The 19675-nt window shown below is 35.6% G+C and overlaps 2 protein-coding genes across 2 annotated transcripts in view; one reads left to right on the forward strand and one right to left on the reverse strand.

Annotated features, from left to right (window-relative positions):
* Positions 1-19675, forward strand: part of LOC136041084 (cell cycle checkpoint protein RAD17-like) — a 181891-nt gene that overhangs the window by 72819 nt on the left and 89397 nt on the right. The window lies entirely within an intron of this gene.
* Positions 4337-17741, reverse strand: LOC136040608 (uncharacterized protein DDB_G0283697-like). The gene is made up of 3 exons (XM_065724883.1): positions 17615-17741; positions 8363-10783; positions 4337-4910 (listed from the first exon to the last, which is right to left on the reverse strand). The coding sequence occupies exons 1-3, from the start codon at positions 17618-17620 to the stop codon at positions 4467-4469; spliced, it is 2871 nt and encodes a 956-aa protein (XP_065580955.1). The 5' UTR covers positions 17621-17741; the 3' UTR covers positions 4337-4466.

Here is a 19675-nt window from a genome sequence, read left to right on the forward strand (position 1 = left end):
AATCATTAAATTCGTAGCTTGAAAACTACGCAATGTCAATCTGGCATGAAATAGTGAAAATTGAACGTATGTCTTTTCATTGAGCAATCTATATTTTCAATTCTAGGTTTAGGGGCTATATATATATATATATATATATATTATATATATATATATATATATATATATACATATATATATATATATATATATATATATATATATATATATATATATATATATATTTATATATAAAAGAACAACACAGTTCGTACTGTCGTTTATTGTCTAACCACAGAGAAATAAAGAGTTTATTTGTAAAATATTTCTGACTCAAAACTTTTCTTTCGTTTTATTTGCCTTAGATTTCCGACAAAAGAACCGATATAAATTGTCGCCCTATTACGGGTTCATCATTTTATATAGTAACAATGCGTAAATATAACAATGGGATGATATGTGAGGTTATTCGTCTCCCTTCACTAACATATGCTTAAGGGAAAATGTGACTGTATTCCAAAAATATGCCAAATAAATGCACCAGTGGAATTGAAGGGTATTTTTAACATCGAAGTATAGGAGAGTAGTCTCTCTTTTTTTCTTTGATTTAATCGAGGGAACGCCCACTTTTATAAATGGCGTACGCCAGTTGGTGCGTGCCAAGCGTATCGGAAGTATGCCAAGCTTGGCGGAAACTCTGCCAAGTGTTGTGGAACTGGGCGACACACCGTGGAGTTCTAAGATATGCATGGTGGCGGAAACTCCCCCTTGGGTTTTACTTTCAACAATCGGGCCACAGCTTAGATACCAACACAGTTATGGAAACTCGATTCATTTTTGGGACACAGTGCGCGGTAGCGATGATAGCGGCTGGAGACAGGAAACTGACAGTCTGAATCTAAAAGTCGGAGCAATTCACAGCTTATATACCAATTGCAAATAAAATTGCGTTCCCGCCTGTGGTGTTGTAGTACGATCTAGGAGGCGCCAAGTTCAGAGCTCTGTACCAAAAGCTTCTCATGGGCAAGATAGGGGTTTTCATAACGGTATTGGTATCTAAGCTGTGAATCGGGCTGACATAGAAGTTGTATTTAATATACATTTAATAAGGTATTTAATAACGAAAAAGTTGAGCGATGCATCTATTTGATTTATATTTAATAAGAATTTTACTGTGAAATGTTGTTAAATGTTTTTAGTTTTTTGTTTTTATTTTTAATAAGGGAATGAATTAACAACAAAGTTATAATGAATAGTGAAAAATAATGAATAGTGTTAGATTCAAAGTGGTAAAACTTGCTTTGTTCAGATGAGGGAAATTATATTTTCACCATAGTAGCTGTTGTTAACAAATGTGTCTGCGAAAGTTGGTTGCCAACAATTTGCAGAAATATTTGGTTCGCCGGTAAACTTAAAAAAATAGAGCCAATTTGGAACACCTATCAAAAGTTCAAAACCACACTTTCGAAAACAAATTTAGAAAAAAAACATGGACAAAGTCGTATCAAGGGGGAGAGGTTAGGGGGTTTAAACTCCCCTTCCCCCTCCCCAGAAATATTTTTGCGACTGTTAAAAATGGAATAAAATGAATGTAAACAAATTTTTGACGGGTTTTCTAAAGTTTTGTTTGTAACCCTCTCCCCTCCTCGAAAAACATCCCGGATACGGATTGACAACTTTAAACGAAAAGAAATCCAAAATTATTTTTATTAATGAATAAATAATCAAGTTTAATTTGTTATTTTATCTTTAATTTTTCGCGCTTTGATTTTTTTTTGAATGTCACGCTGTGAGTCAATCATCAGTTTTCTGCAATATCAGTTTTCAACAACTTTGACAAATTGCGTCTGTACGTTCGTGACAAAAACATTTGTTGGTAAAAACTATCCCTAACAATTATTTGGTGTCAGTGGAAATATATTTTAAATATAATATTTCATCTTAATCGTACTTGCAGCAATAAGTACAACTAAGTTAAGAGCGAACCACAGCCCCATAGCAACTGCTAATTGAAACATACGTTTAAAATGAATTTTCAAATATTAGAGAATTGTCATTTGACTCTGACTCAGGAACAATAACTATTTGTCCATATTAAACTAGATCAAACAGAGCTGTAGTAAGGAGCGACCCGGCTCGATAGTAACCAAAACTCTAAAAAACGGAATTTTGATGCCAATAGTTACATCAAAAGAATCGTATTTTAATTCTGATTTTAAATATATAAGTTTCATCAAGTTTAGTCTTACCCATCAAAAGTTACGGGCCTGAGATAATTTGCCCTAATTTAGAAAACAGGGGGAAAAACTCCCTAAAAGTCATAGATTCTTAGCGAAAATCACACCATCAGATTCAGCATATCAGAGAAACCTTCCGTACAAGTTCCAAGCTCCTATCTACAAAAATGTAGAATTTTGTATTTTTTGCCAGAAGACAAATCACGGATGCGTGTTTTTTTTCAGGGGTGATCGTATCGACCCAGTAGTCCTAGAATTTTGCAAGAGGGCTCATTTGAACGGAAAGGAAAAGTTCTAGTGCCCTTTTTAAGTGACCAAAAAATTGGAGGGCACCTAGGCCCCCTCCCACGCACATTTTTCCCAAAGTCGTCGGATCAAAATTATGAGATAGCCATTTTATTCAGCATAGTCGAAAAACCTTATAACTATGTCTTTAGGGACGACTTACTCCCCCACAGTCCACGTGGGAGGGGCTGCAAGTTACAAACTTTGACTAGTGTTTGCATATAGTAATGGTCATTGGGAAGTATACAGACGTTTTTAAGGGGGATTTTTTGGTTGGGACGAGGGGGTTATGTGGGGGAAACTTTCCATGGGGGAATTTGTCATGAGGGAAGAGGATTTCTATGAAGGGGGTGCAGTATTTTCTGGCATTATTTAAAAAAAACAATGAAAAAAGAAAATATTGCGCATATAAGGTGTTCACCTCCTCCTAATACCTCAGTCTCTACGCTAAAGTATTTTTAGTAATTTCAACTATTTATTCTACGGCCTTTGTGATTCAGGGGTCATTCTTAAGGAATTAGGACAAAATTTAAGCTTTAGTGTAAAGAGCGAGGTATTGACGAGTGGGCGAACCCTCTCATATACATAATAAAAACATACGAATATAGAAGTTTGTTACGTAAGCTAATTCGTAAGTTACGTATATCTTTTACTAATGAAAATTTTCGCAAAAAATGTTCGCCTTTTCAAGTACGCAAAAATTGGAGGGTAACTGGGCCTCCTCCCCCCTCCTTTTTTCTCAAAATCGTTAGATCAAAACTATGGGAAAGCCATTTAGCCAAATAAATAAATATGCAAATTTCGTTTTAATTATTCATCTGCGGAGAGCCGAAATCAAAACATGGATTTAACTAAAAAACGTTCAGAAATTAAATATAAAAAAAGTTTTTAAACTGAAAGTAAGAAGCAACATTAAAACTTAAAACGAACAGAAATTACCCCGTATAAGAAAGGGGATGTTCCCTCTTCAACGCCCTGCTCTTTACGCTAAAGTTTTTACTGATTTAAAAAGTAGAGTTGAGAGAAAGAGTCAAACTTTAGCGCAAAGAGCGAGGCGTTGAAGAGGGAACAGCCCCTTTCATATACGGGGTAATTTCTGTTCGTTTTAAGATTTAATGTTGCTCCTTAATTTCAGTTAAAAAAAACTTGTTTTTTTATTTAATAGTATAAAGTAGCGACATAAACAAATTGATGGGAATTTCAAAAAAGAACCTCCAGAATAGGAGCAAATTGAAATATCAAGCATGCCATTAGAATTATATGGTCGAAAACACTTAGCTGGGGTTTTTCAGCCGTCCATCTTAAAAATTAAAGGAAATCATATTTCAGCTTGGGAAACCCTGAGGGGTCTATTTTTCTTCCCTGGCAATAAGAACTTCATAGAAACGCGTTTAAAGGCTCATTTGAAAGCTAATGCATACATCTGTGCATGTTATATTGATCCTTGTTGCTGTTGTTAAAGCAAAATTTTTGCAGAGCTGACGTTCAAGTTCAGAATTAATGTTTTATTGAAAAAAATTCTTGATTACACTACCTTTCCATGTATGTTTTATTTATATCATTACTTGATATAAAAACCTTATCAGTGTTATCTTTTGTATTAATACGTTTCTGACTTTCATACTATAACATTGCCCCTTCCTTCACTCTCTGGTTATGACATTCATAATGATTTTATGTTTTGCTAATCTTTTTTAGTGCCTAAATTTAAAGTTTTACTCGTTATTACATATTTTCGTTTTATTTTAATTATTCCAATTGTAGAGCTTCCCCTAATTTGTTTCATGCCTTGTAGCTGTGTTAAGCTTTAATTAACGTTTTGTTTAAAAATATAATGCAAAATAAATCAAATATAATAATTCTAGTATTACAACATGGCAATAAGAATATTAAATAGTATCATCTATTGTTATCTATAATCTATTTACTATTAGTAATATAGTAATAAGCATAATTTATTGTTTTCTATTTGAGGGAATCCATTCCCTTTTCTTTTTCTTCTAATAGTGTTTCGTTTTCTCGGTTACTTTTACTTATCATCTCCGCCTTCTGTTCATGCCTTTCTTCTTTTTCGCTGTTTCTAACAGTCCTTTGTTCATCCAATTTTAAATCAGGTTGTTCGTTGTTTCCTATTTCTAGTTTTTCATCACTTCCATCATCTTCTCTTTTCTCCCTCACCTCTTCATTTGAGTTTTTTAATCTATCGTTCGTAGCATTTTGATAAACATTTCTGCCTTCGTTATAATCTTCATTTTGCACTTTATCATCTCTTTTATATTTCTTATCAATATAATCAGATGAGTTTTCGTAACCTTCTGATTTTTTGGCTTGAGACATTGGTTTTTCAGAGCTTGAACTTGGCAGATCATAACTCGTCTGTTGATATCCTTTATCATTGCCATTTATGACCTGGAAAAGGAGTTTTCTATTAGGTTGTAGAATATCTTTTAAGGCCCACGAATATTTATGGAAAGCAAATAGGTAGAAAGTGATTGCATTTTCCCGTAATATAACTGGAGAAGCAATAACTCGGCTCCTTAGACGGCTCTGGTTGAAATGAGGAGAAAAATGTATGTGAACTCTTTTTACCTCTTTTTGAACAACCTTTATTAATATATCTCTAGTTGTCTTGTATAGTTGTAATACATGTCTAGTAAAGAGCAAACCATAGTTTATAGTAGCCAAAATCGAAAAAAAACGTCTTTTAAGGAAACTTTTTAGTGGTAAATACCTTCAAATTAACTACTTCTGCTACTACTAACAACTCACCGCAGCACCAAGCCGCCTGAGGCCAACAAAACTACGCACTCTCCTCCTCCATCCCAATCTATTCAAAGCCTCCCCCGTTGCACTCTTTCAGAAAGTTCCCTTTTTTCTTTAGATATCTCTTTATGACATCCTCCCACAGTAACCGAGGACGGGCTGCTTCCCGTTTATTCCTTGACGGTTGGCCGAAAAGGACAATCTTCCGCAATCTGCGCTAACGCTAAAGTTGCGCAGCTCTTTACGCTAAAGTTTTTTACTGTTTTAAAATGTAGAGTTAAGAGAAAGAGTCAAACTTTAGCGTAAAGAGCGGGACGTTGAGAAGGAAAAGCCCCTTTCATATACGGAGTAATTTCTGTTCGGTTTAAGTTTTAATGTCGCTCCTTACTTTCATTTAAAAAACTTGTTTTTTTTTATTTAATTACAAGAAGAAATGCTTGTGAGTTATATAAAAAGCATGAAACTCTTCAAAATGCAGCAAAATCCAATTAAAAATACTCTAGGAGGGGGGAATCTAAAAAGAAATCGAGAAGTCACATCCCCCTTCCCCCCGTTTGACTCGACTGGGAAACAGTGAATTCTATGAAAATCCAACTGAACATTAATTTGGAATTACAAGAAGAAATGTTCGTGAATTAAAAAAGCCTGTAACTCCTCAGAAATTCTGCCAACTTCAATTTAAAAATTTTCTGTTGACTTGAGGTTTAAACCACCCTCCTCCCCTTTGAACATCAAGGAAAGTCAGATTTTCCTATGGGTAGCTCTGATGTCCCCGTTTTTGTTGTGTTTCCCCAGGGGTTGTCATATTAGCCAAGTTGCTATAGAATATCGGGAGAAGGCTCATTTGAATGAAAATGAAACATCTAATCCCCTTTTATGTAACGCAGTTGATAGCTCCAGAGAAAAGTGCCGTTGTTCGATCTTTAACTGTTTCTCGAAGCAAGAAAGGACATATGCATTTCCTAGTCTACCAACCAAAAACTACTAAAATCTAGGAAACCGAAAATTATAGAGAATAGATATAATCAGATGAATGGGCCCGCGAACTTAAAGGCTGGACTAAGGCCTGTCTTAATTGACTTAGCGGTATGCTTTAATTGCGAGATAACCGAACAAGAATCCTCCATTTCTTGACACTACCATAAATAAGGGGAGTGGGACTGATAAAGCTAAACTGAACACCGTTCTGTTTTCTTATTCAAGTTTTCAGGTAATACCCGTTATAAATTCTTAATGTCTATTGGCTCAGAAGGATAGGAAGGCTTTCCTTTTTCTAATGCATTGTTGTTTTTACCAATTCTAATGTTGTTTTTACCAATTGTTGTTACCAATGTTGTTACCAACCAACATTGTTTTTACCAATGTTGTTTACCAATTCTAATGTTGTTTTTACCAATAAGGAAACTGATATGAAAGAGAGAAAAAATAAGGTCTCTTCTAATCGTCTGATACAAAATTTAAGAAAGGACGAAATGTACTCTCCACAATTTTTTTTACAGGCGCAACAATTCGGTTGTCAGGGAGAAATTACCCTCACCCTTTGATTTTGGAAAACACTTTTTTTGTATTTTCACTGATAAATACTTTTTCGGTATTTTCAGAAAGTCGATAAAAATAAAATTGTTAGATTTTGAAAAATACTTTTTGTCCCTCTCCCTACATTTTCATAGAATGTCGCCACCTGTTTGTATATAAGCTGCTTAACCTGTTGTAGGTTAAGAATACTTATGGATTTTATTACCCCGATTAAGATTGGGCTGTTTATATGCATCTTTTTAGCAAAAATTTGCACAAGTTGAATATTGTGTGCATGCATCCCCTCGACTCGAAGAAGTTTAGGTGTACCTACTTGATTATAATCAATCTTAAAAGCTTTTTTAAAAATAAATCTTAAAAGTATGTCAATCGCCAAGGAAAAATTGGGCAAATCCCTGGCAGTCATCTAAGTTCCTCTTATGCTTATGAATACAGTTGAGGCTCCATGCGAAAGAAAATTTTCATTTAGATATCTAAACTTTAAAAAAAAAGGATATTTGGTACATTTGTCCATTATATTAACTTCATAGATTAACGACCCATCTGTCGGTTTGACAAACATCGATTTAATCTTCGTTGGCGTTTCGTAAAAAAAAATTGAAAATCCTTTATTTTGTTGTTAGAAACATTTGTTACCTTCAATTATCATGAAAACCTGTCAATTTGGGAATTTTGTTTAGTGGTTCTCGCGGGACAGGTTTGACTCAAAGGTCAAGACCGTTGAACATTTTGTCTTTTATTAAATTATAATTAAGATTTAAGCCGTTTCAACAGCCTAAACATAGTATAAAATAAACTATTAAGCTGAAAGGATAAAACAAACTACCAAAACGGACTAGATATAGCAATATCCTTTCCATTGAGCCCTTTCTCTATTATTTTTCAATGCCCCACTAGCGGTGACAGAAAAGTATGAGAAAATAAGCCGAAAAAGAAGACACCATTGCTTCCTGTGCTAAAAAGGGACCACTCTTAAGGGTTAGATCTGAGTCTAACAGCGCATATAGATTCGTCCTCAAAATGATAAATGGGTATCAGTCCTACAGTTTACTCCTCTCATTTGTCTTTTCTTGAACCCTTGAGTTCTAAACGGGCTGTCATCTGAAAAGTCCACTATTCAAGTGAAATGATAGCCCTAAATCACTAGGTAGTCCCTTGCGAGGGCTTCAGTGGCATCAATTAACTAAAATGTAGGGGTAAGAGGGGCAAATGTAATTTTGAACCCCCTTATAAGGGGGGGGGGGATTTTGCTCTTTTATCAAATTTTTAGAACAAAAATGCTAAAAGAAGTTACTTTTCAAATCCAGGTAGACCTGACGTCCTATATTTATGCTTTTACCCACAATTATGCTACCCTTCAAGCCATTGCTTTCTAACCATTTAGGAATACTTTATATGGAGGTTCATATGTTTTTCTTCCTACAAGTCCCATCATTTTCCAAAATAGCAATAAAGATATATTTCATATTTAAAAATCAATCTTTCGGGCCGAAAGTTTTGGCTTTCTTTTGAAAGTCAGAAAGATGAGCCATATAAGTAGAATACTGAATTTAAAAAATTACCTCAAAAGATCCTTTAACTCTTCCAGTCGAATCTCTTGTTTCTTCTTTCCTCTGAATAGTACCATCGGCATACTTCACTTCATACGAATAATTATACTTCTTCTCACCAGGTGCCGCATCTACCTTAGAATTATACCCATCGTATCCATACGTATTTTCCCCATATTTGGTGTCACCATACGTAGATGAAGAATACTCTTTACCTCCTTTTGGTGATTCGTAGTGTTTTTTATTGTATTCACCTTTGTGATCATTTTTACTATATTCGTGTCCATAAGAAGGTGTAGTGTACGGTTGACTGTAAGTCTGCGCTTCTTTATACTCTTTCATTTGGTAAGTCTTACCATAATCATCCTCTTGTTCTGGGTATGGAGGTTCTTTATATCCTTTGGTACTAGAATATCCTGCTTCGTATTTCATTGTTGTGTAATCGTACCTAGATGATTTTGAGTTAGTGCTTTCACCATAAATTCGGTATTCTTTTTCGTATTTAGGGCTTTCGTCAAATTCTTTCTTCTCTTGGTACTCCTCTTTCTTATTCTCCATTTTATCTCCAGAACCTTCATAATTCTTTTCTTTTTTATAGCCTCCTTTCACCATCCTGTAATTTTGGCTGGGATATTTCGGTGCATACTCTTTCATTCTGTGGTCCATTTCTCCACGACGTGATGTTTCATATTCAGTGTTCTTGTGCTTGCTTTGTTCATAATCTTCATATTCTTGCCTGTAATTTTTCATTTTTTCCTCCTTGTTATACTTCTCTCCGTATCCGGAGCTTTCGTATTCAGCTTTCTTGTATTTATCATCGTCATAGCCTTTTTTTAGATATTCTGGCTCTTTCATTTTGTAATCTTTTTCATAACTCTCGCTGTCTTCAGCACTCTCATATTCTGTCCTTTTGTATTTGCTTTCTTCGTACTTTCTATCAGGGTATTCTTTTCTTTTATACTCCTGTTCTTGACTCCTTTCATGTTCAGTTTCCTCATATTCACCTTTCTTATATCTATTATCCCTATTAGGGTAATCTTCATGTTCCTTCATTTTATAATTCTCGTCATAGTTTTTTTCACGCCTTCCTTCCTCATAGCTGTCGTCATATTTAGTGTTACCGTCACGCTCTCCCTCGGAATAGTCTTTGCCTTTATACCCCTTTTCATTGTTTCTCATCCTGTAGTTTTCGTCATACTCTTTCTTGTATTGTTTATTACCGTATCTTTGATCGTATCTCGGATTTTTCTCATAGCTGGAACCTCTGTATTCTTCGCTACTGTACTTTGAATCATAGTTATTATAGTTCTGCGTGTGGTTGTAGTCAGAATTTCTGTGTTCCTTTTCGTATGAGTCTCTGTCTTCTTTGTAGCCAGATCTAGTCTTATGCTTGTCTTCATATTCTTTTCCTTTTGAATAGTTTGTGTTTTCATAGCTTTCATCTTCGCTTTCGTAATGTTTTTCATCCTTATATTCTTTCTTCATTTCGTATTCTTTTTTGCTTTCGTAATTGTCATCGTCATATCTGTCCGCATTATATATGCCTGGCTTATCGGTTTCATAATCTTTTACTGTTTTATTTTTGTACTTTTTATGAGATTTACTGTTATATGTTTCTTCAGAGCTTCCGTGCTTTGGTCTGTATTTTTCGCTTTTATTATATTTGGTTTTTTGATACTCATCTTCTTCGTTACTGTCATACTTTGCTTCATACTTTTGGTATTTTTTATCATAGTTTTCGTTCTCATAGCTACTTCTTTCTTCTGAGCTTACATATTTTCCTCTGTAATTTTCTCCCTCTTTTCTTCTATATTCTTTATCATACCTTTCTCTGTGGTGTTCTCGTTCACGGTCGTATTCCTCTTCTGATTCGTCTTCATATTTTTTTCTATATTCTTTATGGTGCCTGCCTCTGTTGTATTTTTTGTCAGACTCTTCGTAACTCTCGGATTCGTAAGACTTGGGTCTGTATGTAGTTGTGTCTTCAGTCGTTGTCGTTGCCTCTGTTGTAGTTGTCTCCTCGGCTGTAGTGGTCTCTTCCGTTGTAGTGGTCTCTTCCGTTGTAGTCTCTTCAGTCGTAGTATCCTCCTCTGTGGTTGTCTCTTCGGTTGTTGTAGCTTCTGTGGTCATAGTCTCGGTTGTCGTTTCTTGGGTTGTGGTAGTTTCTGGAGTGGTTTCAGCTTCAGTAGTTGTCTCTGCCTCTGTTGTTGTAGCCAATGTAGTTCTCTTGTATGGAATACGAGCCTTTACTCGATTTTGTTTCCGTCTTGGAATAGAAGGTCTCCGTAATGGCTGATATTGACTTGGTCTGTATGCCATCGGGTACCGGCTAGGAGGTCGGTACGGCTGGGGCTGATATTGATAACTACTTCTTCCACTTCGGGCCCATGCCGTTGCTGCTAATGCAGCTAGCAGAAGTAACGATACTTGTAACTAGAAGAGAATTTTTAAATTGATAAAATGTCTGGAGATGTCGGCTAAGACAGGGACATATTCTGGGGGACCTGGGGACTCACAAAAATAGAAAAGACTATCCGCTTTCCAAAATTCTTAATGTTTTGAATTTCTTGCTACTTTTTTACTTTATCTTCTAGTATGTGTTTTGTCGTGTTCCTTTTCTTGATATTTCGTTGATAAAGGATTCAGGATGTGAAGCTGATTTATTTGGACTTTTGTTAGTATTAATTAAAAAAAAATATCCGAAAAAGAAGTTTTGCAAAGAAAAGTAAAGTTTGACTCTACTTTTTAAAACAGTAAAAAACTTTAGCGTAAAGAGCGGGACGTTGATGAGGAAACGACCCCTTTCACATACGAAGTAATTTTTGTTCGTTTTAAGTTTAAATGTCGCTCCTTACTTTCCGTTAAAAAACTTGTTTTTTTATTTAATTTCTGAACGTTTTTGAATCAATACGTGTTTTGATTTTGGCTCTCCGCAGATGAATAATTAAAACGGAATTTGCATTTTTTTTGGCTAAATGGCGTTCTCATAGCTTTGATCGAATGATTTTGAGAAAAAAGGGAGTGGGGGAGGAGGCCTAGTTGCTCTTCGGTTTTTTGGTTACTTAGAAAGGCAACAAGAGCTTTTAATTTTTTTACGAATGTTCTTATTAGTAAAAAATATACGTAATTTATAAATTAGCTTACGTAAAGAACTTCTGTATTCTCATATTTTTATTACGTATATGAGGGGGTTCACCCCCTCGTCAGTACCTCGCTCTTTACATTAAAGCTTAATGTTTGTCCCAATTTATTACGGATGACCCCTGAATCACAAAAGCCATAGAATAAATAGTTGAAATTACTGAAAAAAATTTAGCATAAAGAACGAGGTATTAGGAGCCCATCATATGCGTAATAATTTCTGTTCGTTTTAAGTTTTAATTATGCTCCTTACTTTCAGTTGAAAAACTTTTTCATATTTATTTTTTCATTGTTTTTTTTTTTTTAAATAATGCTAGAAAATCCTGTATTCCCTTCACGGAAATTTTCTTTCCCCATGATTAATTCCCCAAATGAAAGTTCCCCCAACGTATCCTCCTCTTCTCAACCCCCCTCCCAGCCAACAAATCCCCCTGAAAACGTCTGTACACTTCCAAATAACCATTACTATATGTAAGCACTGGTCTTAGTTTGTAACTTGTAGCCCCTCCCACGGGGACTATGGGGGAGTAAGTCGTCCCCAAAGACACAGTTCTAAGGTTTTTCGACTACGCTGAATAAAATGACCATCTCATAATTTTGATTTGGTGACTTTGGGAAAATAATTAGCGTGGGAGGGGGCCTAGGTGCCCTCCCATTTTTGGTCGCTTAAAAAAACACTAGAACTTTTCATTTCCGCTAGAATGAGCCCTCTTGCGAGATTCTAGGACTACTGGGTCGATACGATCACCCCCCGGAAAAAAACAACCAAAAAAATAAATACGCAACCGTGATCTGCCTTTTTGCAAAAAATGAAAAATTCCACATTTTTGTAGATAGGAGCTTGAAAATTCTACAATAGGGCTCTCTGATATGCTGAATTTGATGGTGTGATTTTTGATAAGATTCTATGACTTTCAGGGTTTTTTTCTCCCTATTTTCTAAAATGAGGTAAATTTTCTCAGGCTCGTAATTTTTGATGGGTAAGACTAAACTTGATGAAACTTATATATTTAAAATAAGCATTAAAATTCGATTCTTTTGATGTAGCTATTGGTATCAAAACTCGATTTTTTTAGTTTTGGTTACTATTGAGCCGGGTCGCTCCTTGCCACAGTTCGTTACCACGAACTGTTTGATCATCAGAAATAAATTCCTATAATAATTCATACTGAAAACGACCGGAAATCCCAAAACGAATAAAAAATAAATAAACAATAATAGCAAACAAATATACAACAGGTACTAATACAAATAAATAAACACGTCTTAAAATGAGTAAAACCTAAATTAAATATGCTAATCAAGCTTAAAACGAACAAAATCAGTTGAGACAAGAGTTTGGCTACTGTGCCCTTCCCTAATTGTAAAAGTCAAAAGGCTGCTGCGTGATGGTGCTTTAATGAAAACAAATTATTTTACAAATATTTTCTTTTGCACTGGTTGTGTGGGCATAGTGTGTTTAGAATTAGTTCCAAATAGTTTCTATAAATCCTAAATTTTTCGCTTTAATATCCTTAGTTTTAAAAGCAGTAGTAATTGTAGTAGCAGTAGAATTAATTCTTGTAGTTTAAGCTTTAGTGGCAGTAGTAGTAATAGAGGTTGTAATAATAGTAACAGCAGTAGTATTATGAGTAGAAGCAGTGGCATTTGGATGCAAATCAACTTCACACGCCAAAATGTTCCTAAGATATTGCTGTTAATCCTTTTTCACAACGTGCATACGGATGGCGTATTGTGATTCAGTTCACATTTCCCCCTCAAAGTTCTTTAAAAATTTCAACTTCATACCTTTGGGCATAGTTGTAATAGCAGTCACAGTAGTAGTATTGATATTACTAGTAATTGTACTGAATAGCGGTAGTACTACTAGCAGCAGTAGTATTAACATATTGTTTTTTTGGTCAGTAGAACATCCCTCTCGTCAAGTCCTAGAAGTTTCAACTTAATACAATTAGCCATTGCTATGACATTGCTGATAGGTCCTTTTAGTAACTTCTATGTTTATATACTTCTTATTTCAATTTTCTTAGTCTTACAAGTAGTTGCAATAGAAGTAGCAGTAGTAGTAGTAAATATAGCAGTAACATTAGTATTAGCAGTAGTATTCACATATTGCCTTTTGGTGAGATGGTCTTCCCTTCTAAGCTTTCTCTGAAAGTTCCAACTTAATGCCCAAATCAATTCTTGAGATACGCTATTTTGACAACGTTCATGCACATTGTGTCTTTTGATTTAGTTCAGATTTTCCATCAATACTATAAATAGGGTAATCTGGTAGTAGTAGTAGTAGGTGGTAGCTGTAGTCGTGTTGGTTGCATGAAAATATATCCTTTTTGATCATCTCCCTTATCATTTTCTGAATTTTCCAAATTTATTATTCTCAGTTATTCCTGTTTTACACCCTTTTGACAATCCGTATACAAATATCGTGTTTTGATTTAGTTAAACACTACCCTCAACGTTTCCTGAAAGGCTCACTCGAATGCATTTTGTCTTCTTGGAAAGTAAAATTCAAACAGGTATACGTTTCTTGGTCCTGAGGATTGTGGGGAGGTTGACATCCCCGAAGACAAAATTACTGGACCTTTCAGTAATTCTGAACAAAATAGCTCTCTTACAATTTTGATTCGATATGTTGTGCGGAATGATAGGCTTCGGGAGGCTGATTGCCCTCCATTCGCTTTTGACTCTTAAAAAGGGCACTAAAACTTATGACCTCCAATCAAATGAGCTCCATCCGATCCGAAGTTTATTTATTTATTATTACGAGTAGCGGTAAGCATCAATGCCACCAGTATATGACCACCTATTCCATAGAAACCTCTTATGCCCTGGGGCATAACTTACAACTCTTGCCCATGGGCTCTTGTCATTTTATCCACCCTAAGGACATTGTTATAGTACTTTTGGACTATTGGTAATAAAATAGGTACCTCAAAATTTCAGTTGAATGCGTTTTGGGGAAAAAGTATGTCACTGAAGGAAGGTGGGGGGGGCTAATTGCTCTCCATCATGTTTGGCTCTTAAAAGGGAACTAGAACTATTCATTTTCTAATCATTCCTTCCATAAAACCATCCCTTCCATAAAAACCTTATATACCGCTGAGGCACAACTTACGACCCCTATCCCCAGACTCTGGGATATTCTGTCAACCCCAAAGCCTTTATTTATATGATATTTGTACTATTTTCGAACAAATGGCTATCTCAAAGTTCTTATTGGAGGCATTTGTGGAAAACACGACATGGGAGAGGTGGCTGCCCCCAATCACTTTGACTTCTAAGAAAGATATTTAAATATCTGATTTCCAAACCAATGAGCACTCTCCAGAGTTTATACGACCCACGTTTCCACAAAAAAACCTTATAAGCCCTCGGGGTTTAACTTACCACACTTGCGATGAGGGCTATTGAGGGGGTTGTCATCCTCAAGGAAATAATTTTCAGACCTTTCAACTATGCTGAACAAAATAGCTATCTCAAAATTTTGATCAGATGTGTTTAGGGAATTGTTAGGCGTGGGGGGGGGGCTTGATGCCCTCGAATCACTTTTGACAATTAAAAAGGGCACTAGGCCGCATATACTGATAAAACTAGTGCAACTAAACCAACCGATAGTATTTCCCTATGTTTGTATGACTATAGAAATACTAGCGCTTTACAGAAAACACTGAAAGGCCAGCATAAAAAACAAGAATATTGATTTAGGAGTCAAAAGTGAGTACGTAGCCCGATTACAACAAACTTATCTAAAACTTCTTGGATATAAGTTTAGCCGTTTTTTTTTGTTATTAAAGGACAAGAATAAACAGGTATAATTTTTTACACGTTTTTAAATGAGTATACTTTTCTCTTCAATTATTGTATAGTTTTCAGTGAGTGTCAAGGTTTCAGATAGAATGGAAATGGTTTAGCATATTTTTTTTTATCTTTGTATTGTGGGAGCAATTGAATATGTCCTCGATCCTAGGATTTTTTTTTTGTTTCCATTGAGGAGAGGGGGGAAACCTGTCAAAGCTGGTATATCTATGAAAGAGTATGCTTTCATTTTGTCTGAAACCTTACACCTCTAAGAAACTGTTGAGAAATCGAAGAGATAACTAAGAAAAGGGTGATTATTTTCACACCCCCCCCCCCCGAAAAAAAAATCAAAATTTCATGCGACCGTCTTTACTAATACTACTCCTAGGTAGTAGCATTAGTAAAGAGGGTTGGTGCAGTAACAGTCTTAAAGTAGAATAGCCGAGGCCCGAAGTGTTTTTTCCACAATTGAAAAAGGCTAGGAAGAATAGTGAGATAGGACTAAAGTGATGATGACAGGAGTAAATTATGGTTTTGAACAGTTGGCGTTTCCTAAGACGGAGGCGGATTTCTTAGACGTTTTCCAGAGAAGTTGTCTAAGAATTGTTTTGGGTATCCATCTGACTGACCGTATTTTTAAGAGTAAGCTTTGCGAAAAGCGTGGTTCAATTCCACTTTCTAGAGCTATGAAGAGAGAAAGGTTGAGATGGCTAGGACACCTTATTTGAGTGAATGATGACAGATTGCCACAGAGCGTTGTTGTCGGTCAACTAGCTAGGGTCAAACGAAAACCAGGTAATTCCCGAATGAGGTGAGAGGAGGTCGTAAAAAATATTTAAGGGGGATCGGAACCTTTTGAGAGAGTTAAGAGAGAGGCTTTGAATAGATTACGATGGAAGAGGAGCGTGTGTAACTGTGTTGGCCTCAGACTGCTTGTTGATACATTGAGTTGTTTAGTAGCAGTAATAGTAGTAGTATGTATGCTTCTAAGCCCTGTAAAAAATGGGTAGACATAGTAACCTGACAATAACTATCCATTGTATATTTTGGCCCTAAAGTCACCCCTGAAAGGATTTAATCCCCTAGCTCAACTACTTTCCGAGAAAGCAACAATCCCCTAGACTAGAATTTTACCCTTTTTTCTCATGTAATGCGGAATAAATTGATAATTGAAAGAAAAGAAAATCAGCAAACTTAAGTGTAAAACCTGTGGGTGTGTCCCAGCATTAGAGGGGGGAGGACTGAAACGGTGTTGTGACGGCAGCGATTGTTGGGAGAAAACATCGAAATGGGAATCAAATGTTACACTTTTTTATATTTGATTTCTTTGTTACAATATAAATTTGAATTTTATTCTTGAAGTTCTTTTTTTTATTAAATGTTTTTTTTTGTCGGTAATATTCCCCCCTTTCAATGGCTTAGTGGATAGGCAAGTAGAGATAAAGGAAGCTAACTATCAGTAGCGCTAAATCATGACAAAATGGGGGGGGGAGTAAGGTTTACATTAACAGAATTGCCTTACCCCAAACCTTACTCATTTGGGGTAAACCCATTCCGTTAATATAAACCTTACCCCCTATTTGTTTCATGATTTAGCGCTTCTGATAGTTAGCTATCTTTATCTATGCTTGCATATCCACTAAGTCATTGAAAGGGGATAATATTACCTACAAAAAACCCACTTAACAGAAAAAAAGAACTTCAAGAGTAAAGGGGTAAGGTTTGTATTAACGGACTATTCAGGTAGTTAAAAAAAAACTTAACTCTTTAGTCAGAGTTGCATCCAGAATCCAAATTTGACATGCATTTGCGTTCGAAATTAACTTTACCCCCACCCCAATATATACCAATTCAGGGTAGGCCATATTCCAGTTCAGGGCATATATATGCACATAAGGGGGGGGGGGTCAAAGTTCATATCTGACACAAATGGATGTTAAGTTTGCATTCAGGATGCAATTCTGACTATAAAGGTAAGTTTGAACTTTACCCACCCCCTAATGTGCAAATAAATACCCTGAATTGGTGTAGCTCGTTTACGACGCAAATGCATGTCAAATTTGGATTCAGAATGCAATTCAGACTATAGAGGTACGTTTATTTCTTGGCTACCTGAATAGTCCATTAAATTAAACCTTACCCCAAATGGGGGGAGGGGAGATATGTTTTAATGAAGATATATAGAGAGAGAAAAAGTATTTCTCTCAATCTTGGAGGTGGGCAGTGGTTTAGTGAAAATACGGAATTTCAAAATCTAAATACCCCCCCCCCCAGATTTGGGGCCAATGCAAAACACCAAGCGATAAATTTTATTCAACTTACTCTCATTACTATTTCAGTCCTCCAATGTCAAGAAATGCAACGGGACTAAATGATTGTCCAAGTCAAAACTATCTAGACTTCTTTTTAATTTATTAATTTGTATTAATATTCATTTTGCGGATGACCTTGTAAGTTTGATAGTGAGAGTCAAAATGTAACCTATTTTGTGTATAGATTCCAGGAATGTGACTCGCACTTGATTTTAATGAACTTCCGGAAACCGCGTGCATAATGCTTAAAAAAAAAAAATTTGACTAATAGGAATCATTGAACATTTTATTGAGTCTAAAGCAAGGTTAAATTTTTCATCAGACCAGCAATTTTACAATATTATTATTATTATGACCTGGCATATGGTTATAGGCCCTCCCTTATCTTCATTTTATTCTGAATATTCATATAATGTCAATGAGCCTTCACAAATGGTATCCATGACTAAGACCTCCCCCACACCTAGCCTTGTTCTTGTCTGTCTTATAGAGGCGGTTTTAGGGGGGAGAGGTGGCACTTGCCCCGGGTGCCAAAATTTTAGGGCCCTAAAATTTCAATTAAAGAATCTAAAATTTATAATCAGTAGTATTTTTTTAAAATTAAAATAAAGTATAAGGCATAGTTGGTAGTATAGCAAATATAATAATAGTAAATTATAAACAAATAGGATTCGAAATTTTCATTTTCTCATAAGTTTTCTTATATAAACTAAGAAAAGCCAGATTTAAATGAATGAATAATTTTGTTAATAAATCAAAAATTTGTTAGCATTGGGCCTGAAAATTTCTAGGATACAGGGGGGGGCAATCAAGATCTGGCTTTTGCGCTAGAGAGGCCAGACCTACCAATACTGTCTTATGTATGTAACTTGAGACGAGAGAGCGCTGACTTCCCGCCATGTGAGCAGCACTATTCTGCCACGTCTGGTAGAGCCCCTCCACGCCTCCCACAGTCCCCAAGACACTTGACACGGTTCCACCATGCTTGGCAAGTGCCACATGGTGTGCATGATTTCTGAGAGAGAGGGAGAGAGAGACTCCTCGCCTTGAAATAACTTCCCTTTGTCTCCCACTGGAGGGCTACACGTTTCAGCCAAAAATGTGGTTTTATATAACTGAAATGAAAATTAGATTAGAATAATAATTTTGACAAGGTTTAAGAATTGAAATTAAAGCTTCTTAGACGGCTATATTAGACTTCAGTTAAATGTCAATTCGGATAAATAATTTCCACCAATTCAAAAGAGAAGGCTGAAACAGGCTATGTCAAAATTAGGCACACATTTTGGAATTTTTTTTTGGGGGTCTGATAATTATAACAATAAAAAATAGTTTATAAAGTGAATAATGAGTATCCGGAAATCTATAAAAAACCTAGGATTGGAGGGGGGGCTCTGAGGGCCCAACTTGCGTTCGTCCTTAATCTATAGTAAAGTGTAAAGCCCTAATTATACTATAGTATCTACGACGGCGTATATGGAGTACAGCTGCCTATAAGCAGTAATTCTTTCTGTTGTCATTCTGGTCTGTATTTTCATGAAATGATTTTTTTTTTTAACATGCCATATCTAGTTTTCACTAAAGAAAGCTACGTGCTGTAGTATTTTGGATCTTAGCTCATTCGAATGATTGTCTGATTCTTAAATTACCTCGAAAAGTTAAATCTTGTTTCCTTGGAGTTTCTCCAATTTAAACTGCTTTTTTTATTTTCTCAAGTCAATTGTCAAGTTCTTATCCAATTTTTCTTGGGGAACTGACATTCACTCTGAACGATATTTTTTTGGAAAAAGTATTTCAAAGTGTCAAGGAGAGTGAAAATGAAATATGATAGTTGGAATTGGATAAGTGGAAACACAGTTAGTTAAGTGTATTAAACCGAAACTTTCACTGAATGTTGAGAGGGATGTTGAACTTAATCAAAATACAACTAACTACATCCTTGTTATTAAAAGGGCATATCTGCTAAATCTCAGGAACGGTTTTTAATTGAAACTTTCAGGGTCCTTTGGGTCTTAAAAATCTAAGAAAAAACAGGAGTTGAATTTTCGCTGAAAAAACTCAGTTGCTGGTA

This window comes from Artemia franciscana, chromosome 21, assembly GCF_032884065.1.
Source record: "Artemia franciscana chromosome 21, ASM3288406v1, whole genome shotgun sequence".
Lineage (NCBI taxonomy): Eukaryota > Metazoa > Arthropoda > Branchiopoda > Anostraca > Artemiidae > Artemia > Artemia franciscana.